At 51.9% G+C, this 15,340-nt stretch overlaps 1 protein-coding gene across 1 annotated transcript; it reads left to right on the top strand.

Annotated features, from left to right (window-relative positions):
- Positions 1 to 1,498: 1,498 nt before the first annotated feature.
- On the top strand, positions 1,499 to 14,378 carry RAPSN (receptor associated protein of the synapse). Its single transcript, XM_004457966.3, has 8 exons — positions 1,499 to 4,703; positions 5,234 to 5,572; positions 10,939 to 11,097; positions 11,676 to 11,774; positions 11,851 to 11,973; positions 12,459 to 12,512; positions 13,488 to 13,687; positions 14,111 to 14,378. The coding sequence occupies exons 1-8, from the start codon at positions 4,512 to 4,514 to the stop codon at positions 14,181 to 14,183; spliced, it is 1,239 nt and encodes a 412-aa protein (XP_004458023.2). The 5' UTR covers positions 1,499 to 4,511; the 3' UTR covers positions 14,184 to 14,378.
- Positions 14,379 to 15,340: the final 962 nt, after the last annotated feature.

Below are 15,340 nucleotides of genomic sequence, written 5' to 3' on the forward strand. Positions count from 1 at the left end.
ACACACGGAGAGCTGACACAACAAGATGACGCAACAAAGAGAGACACAGATTCCCGGTGCCGCTGACAGGAACATAAGCAGACACAGAAGAACACACAGAGAATGGACACAGAGAGCTGACAACTGGTGAGGGGGAGGGTGGGGAAGGGGAGAGAAATAAAAAATAATATAAATTTTTTAAAAAGTTGGACCCCCAGAGAACCATTTCCTGTGTGCCGGTTCCAGCTCTGTAGTTAACAGCATGGTCTTGAGCAGGTCATTTTACCTCTCTGCCTCAGTTTCCTTCTGTATAAACTGGAGGAAATGAGTAACTCAGGAAATGTAGCTGTTAAAATTCTTCTGTTGGTCTATCACTTTGCCAGGGGCTGTGCAGTTTGCTAGTGGTACAAAGACAAGAAACTCAAGCCCTTGCCCTAAAGGAGCATGACCTTAATCCACCTGTGTGCAGTAGCTGAATTCTGAAAAACATGCAAAGAAATTAAAGTTTTGAAGGAAATTTAAGATAGACTCTGCTACCTAGAACAAGAAAGTATGGGCACCTTCCTACTGCTGAAGTCAGAGGAACAAAGAGCTGACTCAAGGGCAGAGAAGGCCTTTATCCTATCAAGTTTGCAAGTTTTAAGAGTGTTTACGTTTCCCCAGCTAACCAGAAGGCTGGGGCTCAGACTCCTTTGGGGCATAGATGCAGGCTGCCTGTGCTTCCCTCCTGCCAAAGACTCGAGAGGAACTCGTGTCAGGGCTGTGGGGAAGAATCTGCTGGCTCTCTCGCTCTTTCGCTGTGGGTCCAGCTTCCTTGCCATCCAGAGGATAACTTCAACCCAGGACCCAGCTGAGACGAAAGGTGGGGACTCAAGTTGGAGGCACTTAAGACTCCAGCCAGCTCTCCTCTGATGTCAGTGCCTTCCCGGCCGCCTGCTGAGCTGCTCCCTCCCTCCTTTTCCCAGCTTCCTGTGCTCTGGGTCTAGAAGCATGTTCCCCATGTTTCCCTGCCACCTGTCCCATGGGCCTGCTCTGACATCCCCTCTACATGGCCCTGGGCATGGAACCCTGAGTTGGCTACTTGTCTCTAATTCCCTGATTCCCCTCTCTGGACCTGTTTTGCTCTCAATAAGTGGGAGTTCATCTCTCCCTTTGCTTAGTTTCCCCGAGATGGCACCAGACACTGCTGAGTGTGCTCCGTTTGCAGCAGTTGTTTTAAAATTCAAAATCAAACCATCGTTACTCCCTTTTTTCCCATTCCTTCATTGATCAGGTATCTATCAAGAGACTGCTATGTGCCAAGCTCTGGGGATACAGTCAGTGGTGAATAAGACAAAGCACCTGCCCGCACATTTGAGTGGGGAAAGATGTAAAATCCCACTAATGAATACAGAATTTCAGAGATAAAGCTTATGTCAGAAGGGAATACAATTCTGTGCAACTATAATAACACTGGGTCACTCTAAGTAGGACTTAACTAGACAAAGTTGGGGGTGGGTGTGGTGGGAAGGAGGGAAGAGATCAGGAGGTGCAAAGGCCCTGGTGTTGGGACAGCTTGGCACTTGCTCAAAAAGCTGAACACAGAGTTTCCGTATTACCCAACAATTCCACTCCTAGGTGTATACTCGAAAGAAATGAAAACATGTCATGCAAAAACTTGGAAATGAATGCTAATAGCATTATTCAAATAGCCAAAAAGTGGGACAGCACAAATAGCCATCAGTTGGTGAATGGATAAAGAAAATTCAGTATAGCCACACAATGGAATAACTGAAAATAAAAAGGAGTGAAATAATGATCCTGCTACAACATGGATGAACCTTGAAAACACTATGCTAGGCGAAAGAAGCCAGTCACAAAAGGCCACATACTGTATGATTCCATTTACAGGAAATGTCCTGAAAAGGCAAATCCAGAGGCAGACAGTAGATTAGTAGTTGCCAGGGGGTATGTGGATGTGGCTCAACTGATGGAGCATCCGCCTACCATATAGGAGGCCCAGGGTTCAATACCCAGGGCCTCCTGGCCTGTGTGGTGAGCTGGGCCATGCACAGTGCTGCCACACTCAAGGAGTGCCATGCCATGCAGGGGTGCCCCCCGTGGAAGGAGTGTGCCCTGCAAGGAGAGCCGCCCCATGCGAAAAATGTAGCCAGCCCAGGAGTGGCACCACACACACACACAGCTGATGCAGCAAGATGACGCAACAAAAAGAGACATACGTTCCTGGTGCCACCTGACAAGAATGCAAGCAGACATAGAGAAGGACACAGAAGCAGACAGGGGGAGGGTGGGAGAGAAATAAAATAAATCTTAAAAAAAGAGGGGGAATGGGAAATGATTGGTAATGAATGTGGGTTTCTTTTTGGAGTGATAAAAATGTTCTGGAGTTATGTGGGATGTGTGCACAACATTGTGAGTATACACAAAACCACTGAGATGTGCACTTTGAAAGGGTGAACTTGATGATAGGTCAATTATATTTCAATAAAGCTGTTACTTAAGGAAAAAAAGACCCTGGTCTGGACCCAATGCTTAAAAGTATCGGCTCCCTAGGTGTATTAGTCAGCCAAAGGGGTGCTGATGCAAAATACCAGAAATTGGTTGGTTTTTATAAAGGGTATTTGGGATAGGAGCTTACAGATACCAGGCCAATAAGCATAAGTTACTTCCCTCACCAAAGTCTATTTTCATGTGTTGGAGCAACATGGCTTCCAACATTTCTGGGGGTTCAGGCTTCCTGGGTTCCTCTGGGCTCAGCTACTCTGTTTCATCCACGAAGTCAGCAGTAGACTATCAGGTGAATGGCTCTGTCTCTTCCCCCGGGGCTCCAGCTTAAGGCTTCAGCATCAAACTCCAACATCAAAACCCCAATATTAAGAACGCTCAACTCGGGAATTGGATTTGGCCCAACAGATAGGGTGTCCGTCCTTACCACATGGGAGGTCCAGGGTTAAAACCCCGGGCCTCCTGACCCATGTGACAAGCTGGCCCATGTGCAGTGCTGATGTGCACAAGGAGTGCTGTGCCATGCAGGGGTGTCCCCCGCGTAGGGGAGCCCCACACGCAAGGAGTGCGCCCTGTAAGGAGAGCCGCCCAGCGTGACAGAAGTGCAGCCTGCCCGGGAATGGCGCCGCACGCACGGAGAGCTGACACAGCAAGATGATGCAACAAAATGAGACAAAGATTCCGGGTGCCGCTGACACAAGCGGACACAGAAGAACACACAGTGAATGGACACAGAGAGCAGACAATGGGGGGTGGGGCAGGGAAGGGAAGAGAAATAAAAAAATAAATAAAAATAAATCTTAAAAAAAAAAAGAAACCCTCAACTCTGTCCTTTGCCATGCCTATTATCTGTGAGTCCCCACCCATCAAAGGGTAGGGACTCAGTGCCCTACTGACGTGGCCCAATCAAAGCCCTAATCATAACTTAATCACGCCCAGGTACAGACCAAACATAATCCAATACCTATTTTGGAATTCATAACTATGTCAAACTGCTACACCAGGTAAGACATCTTTTAAATCCTTAAGAACCAACCTCTGCTGGCACGTTTTTTTTGCTGATCAACATGCGGCGCTTCCTAGGTTCTTGCTGTCCTGCAAGTCTAAGGCCTTGGCAACTAGTAACTCATTTAATTTTTAACTACCCAGGTAGTTACCATTACTGTCCTCATTCCATGGCCGAGAAAACAAGTACAGAGGGGGCCAGGTAACTCACCCAGAAGCACACAGCTGACGAGCGGCCGAGCCAGGATTTGAACCCTGACAGCCTGGCCCCTGGGTCCCCTGCACCACACTACCTCACAATAGCCCTAGGGGACGAGGGTTTCTTTTCCTATTGCCATCCTCATTTTACAGATGAGGAAACTGAGGCTTAGGAGAGTGAAGACTCAGCCAGGATGGTACTGAGTTGGGAGGACACCTGGCCAGCACCTGGCCCTCCCTAGGACAAGATGCTGGGAATGTGGCAGTGGCTTGTGCCTGGAAAAGTGACAGAGAGGCCCAGGGAACTCCAGGGACAAAGCCAGCTCCCCAGGAGGGTCCAGGCGGGAGCAGATGTGATGGGGAAGCAGGCTGGGCACCGGCCCCAACCTCCCTGATGCCTCACCCTCCTAGTCCGGGGCCTGCCCACCGCCTGGGGGATGTTGGGGCCAGTGTCAAAGTGCCGAAGAGATGCCCACGGGCGTGCCCAGGGGGCAGGGGGCCTGTATTCCTGGGAAAGCCACCTCCCTGGAGGTGGGTGTGGCAGAGGCCCGCCTGACCTTGCGGCTGACATTCCTCCGTGGCCACGTGGCCCCAACTGGCAGGGACAGCTGCAGCCAGAGGCCGAACCAGCTTTGTTCCCAGGGTGGCGCCCGCTCTCCATCCAGGCCCTGCTCGGGCTCCTGTCCGACGCGGTTGTACCTCCTGACGCTGTTTTCCTTCCCGGGGCTCAGTGGGCAGCTGGCGCCGTGGGTCCCGTGCCATGAGTGCCTAGAGACGCCGATCCGCCAGGGTCTCTTCCGCGTGGGGCACAGGACTCGGGGAGGATGGGGCAGGACCAGACGAAGCAGCAGATCGAGAAGGGGCTCCAGCTGTACCAGTCCAACCAGACGGAGAAGGCGCTGCAGGTGTGGACGAAGGTGCTGGAGAAGAGCTCGGACCTCGTGGGGCGCTTCCGCGTGCTAGGCTGCCTGGTCACAGCCCACTCGGAGATGGGTCGCTACAAGGAGATGCTGAAGGTGGGAGCGGCTGGCCGGGATGGCGTGGCAGGGTCAGGCCGGGCTGGATTTCTCCCAGCCATCTCAGCCCACTTCCCAAGCTCCCGAGGCTCTCTGGCCTCGCACAAGGCTGGAAGCCAGGGCCTGCGGCTCCGAATCCCGCCCTCAGGCCCTGCATCTCAGCTGCTGGGTCTGAGCTGCTGGGCCACCGGTCTCAAGCTAAAGTGTTTGAGACACTGAGCCCGAGCTTCTCGGGCCTTGAGGTCCAGGGTGTGGAGATCTCAAGCCCAGGTCTTAGCATCTAGGTTTCAGCCTTGCCGTTTAGGCTTCTATGGCTGAGCCTGGCATGAAGGCTCCAGTTTTGAGGCTAGGAGTGAATCGGTGGTGGAGACGCCAGATCTGAGCTGGGGGTGGGAAGGGCGGAAGCTCTGGGTCTGAGCCTGGGGGTGGAGGCTCCAGGGCTGAGCCTGGGGGTGGAGGTTCCAGTCCGGTCGGGTGCAAGGCTTGGGGTCCAGGGCCGACAACCGCTCACCCTCCACCCTGGTGGGCAGTTTGCCGTGGTGCAGATTGACACTGCGCGGGAGTTGGAGGATGCCGACTTCCTCCTGGAGAGCTACCTGAACCTGGCGCGCAGCAACGAGAAGCTGTGTGAGTTTCCCAAGACCATCTCCTACTGCAAGACCTGCCTCGGGCTGCCGGGCACCAGGGCGAGCGCGCAGCTCGGAGGCCAAGTCAGCCTGAGCATGGGTAACGCCTTCCTGGGCCTCAGCCTGTTCCAGAAGGCGCTGGAGAGCTTCGAGAAGGCCCTGCGGTACGCCCACAACAACGACGACGCCATGCTCGAGTGCCGCGTCTGCTGCAGCCTGGGCAGCTTCTATGCCCAGGTCAAGGTGGGGCTGGGGCCCCGGGGAGTGGGCGAGGGAGGGCTGGGGGGTGGCACTACCTTGTTTAGTCCTCCCTCTTAGGAAGGGATGAGAAGTGTGAGACTCAGGGAAAAGACTTACCCAGGAAGGTAAAGACTCGGCCACGAAGGGGTGTAGGGCCAGGCGTCAAACCTCCATCTGTCTGATTTCCTTTCCCGGGGAACGGGAGGCTCCCACGTGAAGACTGGCCGTAGACCTGTGCTGACGCACGTTTGCTGTGTGATCTTGGGCAAGTCGCCTCTCCTCTCTGAACCTTGGTAGGTATATCTATAAAATGAGCAAGAAGAGACTTACCTTACAGCAGGGTTGTCAGGATCCATTCATCTTAAATTGCTTGAGCATACTGCACCCCTCTTGGCCTGGGATGCAATCGTGAAAAGCTCAAGGAAGTCCTTGCCCTCAAGAAGCTTGCATTCTGGTTTGGGGAGACATGACCGCCACAGTCAATAAGTAAGTTATATAGCATGTTCAAAAAGTGCTTAGGACAAAGAAATGCAGAGGAAGGGGGTGGGGCGTGTTGGGGACGGGGTGCTGCCGTTTCAAATAGGGTGGTCAAAAGACCTCGCTGGGATGATGTTTGATGACTCAAGGAGAAGATGGGCGGGGGATAGGGGTGGGCAGGCAGAAATCTAAGCTAAAAAGAGGGAACAGCTAGAGCAAAGGGCCTGGGGAGAGCATATGTGGCCTGTGGAGGAAGGATCAAGAGGCCAGCATGTTGGAGCAGAGTGTGAGGAAACTAGAGAGGATGAGAGGACAGGGGTGAGGGGAGAGGGTGAACCTGCTGATAGGGTCAGGGGCTGCAGCCTTCCAGCCATGCGGATTTGTTCTCCTTCCCCATAGACTCCCTAGCTGGGCTTGGCCCCACAGGGCGTTTTAATGGTTGGCACACAGTAGATGCTTAATAAACGAGCGTGTAAATGCTGATGGAGGCGGGAAGGGCTTGAGGATATGAGAGCCATCTAGGACAGCGTCTTCGACTTTGTTTTCAATAACTAGATGTAAGAAGGAGCCATTCAAGGAGATGAGATAGGATTGGAGAAGGATAAGGGCTTTTTGTGTTTAATTTTTCTATCATGAAAAAGTATAACCCTACAGGAAAATTGAGGGAATAATACAATGAATCCCCCCATACCTATGACCTAGATTTAACAATTAATATTTTGATATACTTACCCATTTTTAATTGAAGCACTATAATATAAAAGTATAGACATTGGATTTTTCACCCCTAAGTAGTTCAGTGTGCATCTTTAAAAAAAACAAGGGTATTTTTTTTACATAAGGACATTTTCTTATATAACTACAATTCTATTATCACACATGCTGAAATGAACAGTAATCTCTGAATAGCATCTAATACCCCATCCATATTCAAATTTCTCTACTTATCCTGAAAATAGACATTTACTCCCAGCTTATTTGAATTGGGACACAAACATGGGCCACACATTGCAATGGCTATGTCTCTTCATTTAAAAAGTTCCACCCTCTCCTTTATTTTCCATGATTTATTGAAGAAACCAATTTAATTGTCCTGTCAAATGGCCCATCTCGTTGCATTGCTTCTTCAACAAGTCAGGTAATTCCTTCCTTTCTGTCCTCCCTATGAACACTGGAAATTAAGACAGGCTACATTTTTTGGAGGTAAGAATACTATATAGGTGATGCAGTGTGCTTCATATTGTGTCATATCAGGATAGTTGACTATTGAGTTCACATTTTGCCTTTCATAACCAGCAGGTTATCTGTGATATCTCTTTGGCACCCTGAGGATATTCAGTTCTGCAACAACTTTTTCCCTAATGGTTTTAGCATCCACTGGTGTTCATTCCTTAAATCTATTATTTCATTTCAACTCTAATGAAATGAAGACTTTCCAGTTCTGTCTGTCATTCCTTCTACATCTATTAGCTGGGATTTTCTTGTAGGGAAGTGTTCTCCCTCATCAATCAGGGTGATTGGTTACTCTAAAATACAGTTCCTAAAGGAAAACAGAATAAATGCTTTTTCCATTCTTTTAATTACCACTTTTCACCAGAAGGAGTTAGCGTCCTAGTTATCTCCAGTGGTCACGATGAAAGTGGTTTTGCTTTTCTTTTTGGATCTTTGAAATCGTGGCTCTTTTAATATTCGGTATTCTTCAACCATTTGCAATCATTATTCTTTTTAATGTCCTTATTTGTTCTAACTTTAGCTAATGGGAGCCCCTTCAGTATGGCTCCTGTGTCCTTTTGACAGTCTCTTTGGAAGACTTTCTTGTTTTCTGACATAGTAACGTGTCCCAGGCTCATTTTGTATATTCCCTGGAGTCAGATGGGAATCAGCCATTTCTGCAAGAAGTCCAAGTACTTCTTAGTAGGAAATGGTATTTAGAGACCAAAATGTGGGCTGTAGGAGTACTCATTGCTACTGAGTTATCTTTGCTTCTAAATCTTTCCAGTTGCCAAAGCAACTAAAGCTGACATTGATATTTCTAGTTCAAAGTTAATATATCAGATTCTCCTTAATTTATTTTAAACTTTATTCTCTTTTCTTTTAGTCTGAACCCCTCGATTTCTAACAACATATTAAATATTTGCTTATTTATAAAATTTATATAAATTTATGTTACTCTGCCTTAATATTACTCTAAAAAAAAAAAGGCAAATGAATGAAGTTTAAGATTTCTTTGCAGTTCTTTCATTTTTATACTACATCCCTATAGAGGATATGCCGTCTAAATACTGTATTCTAAAGTCATTTGAAATCCTTATTTTCTCTATGGTTATATTAATATGATATACAGTTAGGGTCATTTCTTTATTTTCCCTTTTTACTTATTGCTTTAAAAAATTTCTTTTTAAGATTTATTTTTTGTATTTATTTATCCCCTCCTCTCCCCTGTTGTTTTGCACTTGCTGTCTGTGCACTGGGAAGCAAACCCAGGACCTCCCATGTGGGAGGGAAGCACCCATTGGTTCGAGCCACCTCTGCTTCCTGCTTGTTGTGTCTCTCGTTGTTTCCTCATTGAGTCTCTTTGTTGCATCATCTTGTTGTGTCAGCTCGCCGTCTTGCTCGTCTTCTTTAGGAGGCACCAGGAATCAAATCCAGACCTCCCGTATGGTAGGCGGGCGCCCAACTGCTTGAGCCACATTCACTTCCCTGTTATTGTTGTTATCTGTAAAACATTTACTTGGATCTAAATGAGGAAGGATGTAACAGGAAGAGATTTTTGTGGATAATCAAGAGTTATCTTGGGGGAAGGTGGATGTGGCTCAAGTGGCTGGGTTTCTGTCTACCATATGGGAGGACCTGGGTTTGATCTCCAGGACCTCCTAGTTAAGGGCAGGCCCATGCAGTGAGCGACCCAGCAAGATGATGACGCAACAAAAGAGAGCCGCACGGGAGAGTCAAAGGCAAGACGCAACAGAAACCAGGAACTGAGATGGCACAAGTGACAGGGAACCTCTCTCCCACATCGGAGGACTCTGGGATCAAATCCTGGTGAAGCCTAGAGGAGAAAACAAGAAAGAAACAGACACTGAAGATCACAGAGCGAATGGACACAGACAGCAAAAACAGCATGGTGGGGGGAGGGGAGAAAGAAAAGAGTTATCTTGGGGTCATATTAATTCTGAGATGCCTGTTAGCTATTGAGTGAAAGACTCTAAAATGGGCTTATTTAGCTAGGAGGAAGGGATGAGGAACCTGGATAAAGTGCTTTCTTCCTACTTCCTTTTCCTCCCGTCTGTATATAGGGATTGTAGCCCAGTGCTGATGAGCTCGTATGAGATTGGCGGGGGCAGGCACGGGTGGGGGAGGTGGGAGGGGCAGTCCCACTTGGCAGCAGATGAGGCACCTGTGCGGGTGGGGAAAGGAGTGGAAAATGTCTGATGATCATCAGCAAGAGGAACGGTTCCCTAGCTTGTCGGGGCAGTTACTTGCCGTCTCAGAACTCTGCCTACAGTTTTTCTAAGGGAAATGTCTAGGGAGAGTCTCCCCCATTAGAACGAATGCACAGTTAGTTGTATAGAAAAGTAATGGTTTAACATCCAAGCCAAGGATACATTTCAGAATTTCACATGTCTGGAAAAATGCCCTGGGGTCATCCTTGATTTGATCTCAGTAGTGTACTTCCTCTTTCTGACATTTTTGGATCTCCCAGAGTTTTTATTCTCCAGCCAGGGGTCAATAAACTACAACGCATGGGTGAAATCCAACCCAGCCCCTGCTTTTGCACGGCTCATGAGTGAAAAATGGTTTCTACAGATGAATATTTGCAATTAGCTTGATAATAGGGAAAACTAACTTTGAAACCCAATTAAACTGAATGTCATACCCTCCAAAAACATTCTCTTATTCTCATGGGAAGTTCTGTTTAGCAAAAAATTGTACTCAATTATTAATATATTTTAATGCTCATGAATAAAAATGTTGTGAAAATAAACAATCAAAGCAGTGGAAATGGGGCTGTGGCTGAAGGTGAAATGAGGTCAAGAGAAGGTTGTTTGGTTTCTATTTATTTTTTAATGGGGTGGGAAATGCCAAAACCTGTTTGTACGCTGACTGAGCAGAGAGAATTCGATGAAGCAGAGGCCGAGCAGGAAGTGGGGAGGGGGAGCCCGTGTGGAGGGGCTGGCAGCTGGCAGGAGCGGGGACCTCCCCCACGGCAACAGGGGAAAGGCAGAGCGCTGGTGGAGGGAGGAGGAGAGGGCTTCTCTCCGCTTTTCTTCTGGTTTCCCCATGGAGCATGAGGTGACAAGAGGCAGGTAGAAAAAGGCATTTTGGAGGTTTGAGGAGGGTGGAAGTAAGAGAGGAGGATTTTGGCGCCTCCGTGAATCGGAGGATTTTGGCGCCTCCGTGAATCGGTCCCCATGCCTCTCTAGTTGATGGCCAATTGTCCGGGTGCTTGGGGGAAAACCCTGGTCAGGTGGGCTGGGGGGGCTTTGTGCTCTGAGGTCCCCTCCCTGCCCCCCCAATGTGCGTCTCTGCAGCTCAGGGGGCCCAACTAGGACGAGGTGAGAAGAGAAGCCACCTTTTCTTTCATTCATTCAGCAAATGTTTACCAAGCATCTCCTAAGTGCCAAGAACTGAGTCAGGTTCAGGGATACATCCATGAACCAGACAAAGACCCCGACTCCATGGAGCCCACATCTTTGCACTGGCTGTTTCCCCTGCCTGGATCACTCTTCCCCTGGATACCAGAATGAATGAATGAATGAATGAACGAACACTGGGTGGGGCCTAGGGGACCCCCGGCCTTGGGAGAAGCCAGGTCCTGGGGCTCTTGACTTAGGGCAGCTGCGGCCACTCAGCGTGCCCTTCCCGCCCCACCCCTGCCCGTGTCCCCGTAGGACTACGAGAAAGCCCTGTTCTTCCCCTGCAAGGCCGCGGAGCTCGTCAGCGACTACGGCAAAGGCTGGAGCCTCAAGTACCGCGCCATGAGCCAGTACCACATGGCCGTGGCCTATCGCCTGCTGGGTCACCTGGGCAGTGCCATGGAATGTTGCGAGGTGGGGTAGCAGAGAAGGGGGCGGGCGGGAGGTGGGCGTGGTGTGGGCTGGGGGCTGGGGCCCAAGGGGACTGGGCCTCCTTCGAAACCAGCCCACTGAGGCCCGTCAGCCGTGCCTCTGGCCCAGCCGCTCTACAGCTGAGCCCTGAAGGGTGCATTCGTTTCTCTGCTCTGCCCCCACCCCAAGCCCACTCACTTCCAGTCCATCCCCCCCAGGCGGAAGGGGACTTCCCTCTGGGGCACTTTGATGAATGAAGCAGGAGGAGAGCCAGTCTCTGGAGGTCCCCTAACTTGGGTTCAAATCCCAGCCATGCCGTTTTATTCGCCAGGCATCCCTGACCCAAGTCACTTCTCCCGGAGCCTCAGTTTCCACCTGTCAAAGGACAGGAAGCGCCTCGCTGGGTTGCTGTGAAGCCTCAATGATCAGCGCAGGAGGCCTCAGCCACATGTCAGGCATCCTGGGCTCTGCGGATGCCGGCGATCCCCAGCCGCCCCTCTGAGGGGCCCGCTGCGGGGAGGGCACCCCGGGGCTGGGAGGTGGGGTAGGTGAGCAGGCCTGAGGACTGGCCTCTGTTGCAGGAGTCCATGAAGATTGCACTGCAGTATGGGGACCGGCCACTGCAGGCTCTCTGCCTGCTCTGCTTTGCTGACATCCACCGGAGCCGCGGCGACCTGGAGGTGAGGCCACGGGGACGGGCGTGGGATGTGCGTGAGGCCTGGCCCCTCCTGACTCCACCCCACCCTGGTCCGGCAGACGGCCTTTCCCAGGTATGACTCCGCCATGAGCATCATGTCCGAGATCGGAAACCGCCTGGGGCAGGTGCAGGTGCTGCTGGGCGTGGCCAAATGCTGGGTGGCCAGGAAGGCGCCGGACAAGGTGAGGTCGGACGCTTTCCCACAGCCCCCGGCTCACCCCGGTGTTCCCCACTTAAGGCCAACAGTCTGTGGGCCTGGAGCAGGGCAGAGCTCTTTCAGCCTCACACCCCTCCCAGATGAGGAAGCTGAGGCTTGGAGAAGGCCAGGACTTGCTCAGGGCCCCCACAGCTGGTAAAGGGCTGGAGCTGGGATTTGAACCCAGGATTCTTTGGCTGCCTCCCATCATCTCTCCCATGATCTCATAGCAGCCTGCGCGGCAGGGATCTTCTTCCCACTTCACAGCTGCGTAAACTGAGGCAGGAGGTTAACTTGCCCACCCAGCACAGCTCTCGTGAGGGAGCCTGGTCTCTCCCGGCTCCTTCGCACATAGGGCGGCTGCCCCGCCCTGGCGCTCTCCCCGGAGCTGCCCGTCCTCCTCCTCTCTGATGAGCCGAGGCCTCTGGCAGGCAACTCAGCCTTCAGCCCTGGCCTGTGCTCACCCTCCAGGCCCTGGACGCCATTGAGAGAGCCCAGGACCTGGCCGAGGAGGTGGGCAACAAGGTGAGACCTGATTTCTTCTCCTAGGTTGGGGTCAAGGGCTCCAGTTGGGAACTTGGGGGAGGCGAGGCCTCCAGGGCCTGCTCAGGCTTACTGTGCTCTACACCCGGGACCCTTCGCCGTCCTCTGGGAGCTGCCCCAGCCACCCCAGACCCTGGCTGCTTTCCGTCCACCCAAGAGCATTTCCAAGGTGGGGGGAGGCAAGACTTTCATAGCTCAGAGGCTTCTCAGTGTTCATTAAAACTCCCACCAGTAGCCTCCAGTCACCGAGAGCTGGGCTTGCACTGAGTTCTTACAGGTGGTTGGTTCTGGAACTCACCGTCTCTCTGCAAGGTGGGGCATCGATGATGAAAGTGAGGCTCAGAGAGGTGCTGAAGGTCCAACACCTACTCACTGCTGTGACTCCAAAGCCCATGTTCCTTCCACAGACATGTGACCTCTCCAGGAAATTTAAAAATCACGCCAAACCTTAGCAAGGCCTTAAAGATAAGCTCAGTGCTCCTTAAATTCTACTAGATGTTCATTTCTCTGGATCAGGGGCACAGATCAAGTAAATGTTGGTTTACAGCCACACAAGGGTTTACCCAGGGTATCGGGCTAATCAGAAATGCTGGTGAGCTGTCATATCTGCGTAATAAAAATGTGAAAGCAAATTAATGATTATGGAATCGATGCATCAGGCACTAAAATCTTTCGTAAAAACATGGGGCTCCCAGGGAGTTCTAGGGGTGAAGAGCACCGATCTCTCCCACTCCGTCATTCTGCAAAAGGAGAACCAAAGCCCAGAGAGGGCAGGACATTTTCCCCAGATCTATCAGCAAGGCAGGGAGGTGGCTGCGACTGGACGCCCAGGCCACCGGGTGACCCACAGGCATTCCCCGGGGCTGGACAAGGAGGGGCGGCGGGGTAGCTGCTCGCTGGCACTGACTTTGGTCTTGGCCCCACCCCCCACTCCGCGTCCGGCCGGCCTGGCCCCAGCTGAGCCAGCTCAAGCTGCACTGCCTGAGCGAGGGCATCTACCGCAGCAAGGGGCTGCAGCGGGAGCTGCGCGCGCACGTCGTGCGGTTCCATGAGTGCGTGGAGGAAACGGAGCTGTACTGCGGCCTGTGCGGGGAGTCGATCGGTGAGAGGAACAGCCGGCTCCAGGCCCTGCCCTGCTCCCACATCTTCCACCTCAGGTGAGGGGCGCCCGGGGCGACGGGGTCACGGGGTGGACAGGGCGCCTTGGCGGCGCTTCAATGCCGGCCAACGCGGCGCAGTGCTTTCCGGGTCCCATGTGTTCTAAGGGTCTCCCATACAGTAGCTCACTGAATCTTCCCAGTTGCCGTTATGATTGTTATTATTATCCCCAAAGAGAAACCAGAGAGGCCAAATGTCACCAAATTTAGAAGCCTAGGGGCTGTGGCGGAGGCCGGGCTCGTCCAGACCAGGGGCAGAGTGGGAGGGGCCCGCAGGAGCTGGGGGGCCGGCCCTTCCCTTCCATAGCCGCAGTGGACCCTTCCCAGCTATTGCCGGGGGAGGCCAAGGAGCGGGGAGAGGGACAGGGCCGGGGACGGAAGGACAGGCCTTGCGGGAGCGGACAGAGCCCTTTGCCTCCCCAGGTGCCTGCAGAACAACGGCACCCGGAGCTGCCCCAACTGCCGCCGCTCGTCCGTGAAGCCTGGCTTTGTGTGACCCCGACCCTGCAGCGACCTTGGGCTCCCCCGGCCTCCCGCGCCCCCGCTCCACCGTCATGCCGGAGGCCCATGCACTCCTGGGGCAGCCCCAGCAGGCCCGGGGGTCTCCACGCTGCTGCTCCTCTAAGCCCAGTCCTCTCTCCCACCTCTTTGTACTTTGCTCTTTCTAGAAAAATAAATCGTTTGTACCTGGTCCCAGTGATTCAGACGTTCCCTGACCTAGGTTGGGGGGTGGGAGGAGTGGGAAGGAGACCCCTGTGTGAGCTCTCCCTGATGCCTGCGTCCCCTCCACGTGTATGTCTGAGAGGCTCCAGGTGCCCCTGCAGGAACTTGGGGTACCCCCGGGGAGCAGGGGCAGAGATTCCTGCTGGTGAGGAGTTGACATGCAGGGGTAGGGAGGGGGGTACGCTAACCAGTAAACCTAATAGACAAGCAATGAATACAGTCTGTTAGAAGGTGAGTAAGTGCTTTGGAAAAATAAGTAGAACAGTGTTCATTTTTCTCAACCCCTTCCCTTCTCTTCGTGAACAACTTGGCCCTAAAACCATTATAAGGGACAGAGCAAGACAGGAGTCAGGGGTGGCCTGGTGTGGGGCATCCAGTTGGGGAAGGTCATGTGAGGTGTCAGAGCTGAGGAGAGGGTGTGGGCATACCTGTGTTTGGGTGTCTTGGCCTGGGGCATCAAAACCAAAGTGGGGAGAAGGGATCTGTGCATAGGAGGGAGTGGTGACGGCAATGAGAACATTAGTTTTCAGAAATGGGCTGATTAAATATATAAATATATTAAGGACAACAGGAGCCAGGTTTCTCACTGTTTGAGAAGGGCTACAAATACCAAAAGGGGAGAAAACCAGAAGGGATCCTGTGGTGTAGAACTGGAGTTGTAAGTATTGGTGCAAACTCATGGATTTCAAAACACATAGCTATCGAAATGATATAGACATAAATGTGTGTGTGTTTGTGTGTGTGTGTCCCAAGAGGGCCTGGGAGCAGTGACATGGCAATAGCAATGAGCACAAGAGCCCAGACCTTGGCTTCTAAATACCACGCTCTACTAAGAGGAACCACAGCTCTTTAGAGAAATGGCTGATTCTAGGTCTGAGGTAGGGAAAGTGTGAGTCCAGAATATCTTGTGCCAGAAAGCAAGGAAGCTTA

This window comes from Dasypus novemcinctus, chromosome 10 (genome assembly GCF_030445035.2).
Source record: "Dasypus novemcinctus isolate mDasNov1 chromosome 10, mDasNov1.1.hap2, whole genome shotgun sequence".
NCBI lineage: Eukaryota > Metazoa > Chordata > Mammalia > Cingulata > Dasypodidae > Dasypus > Dasypus novemcinctus.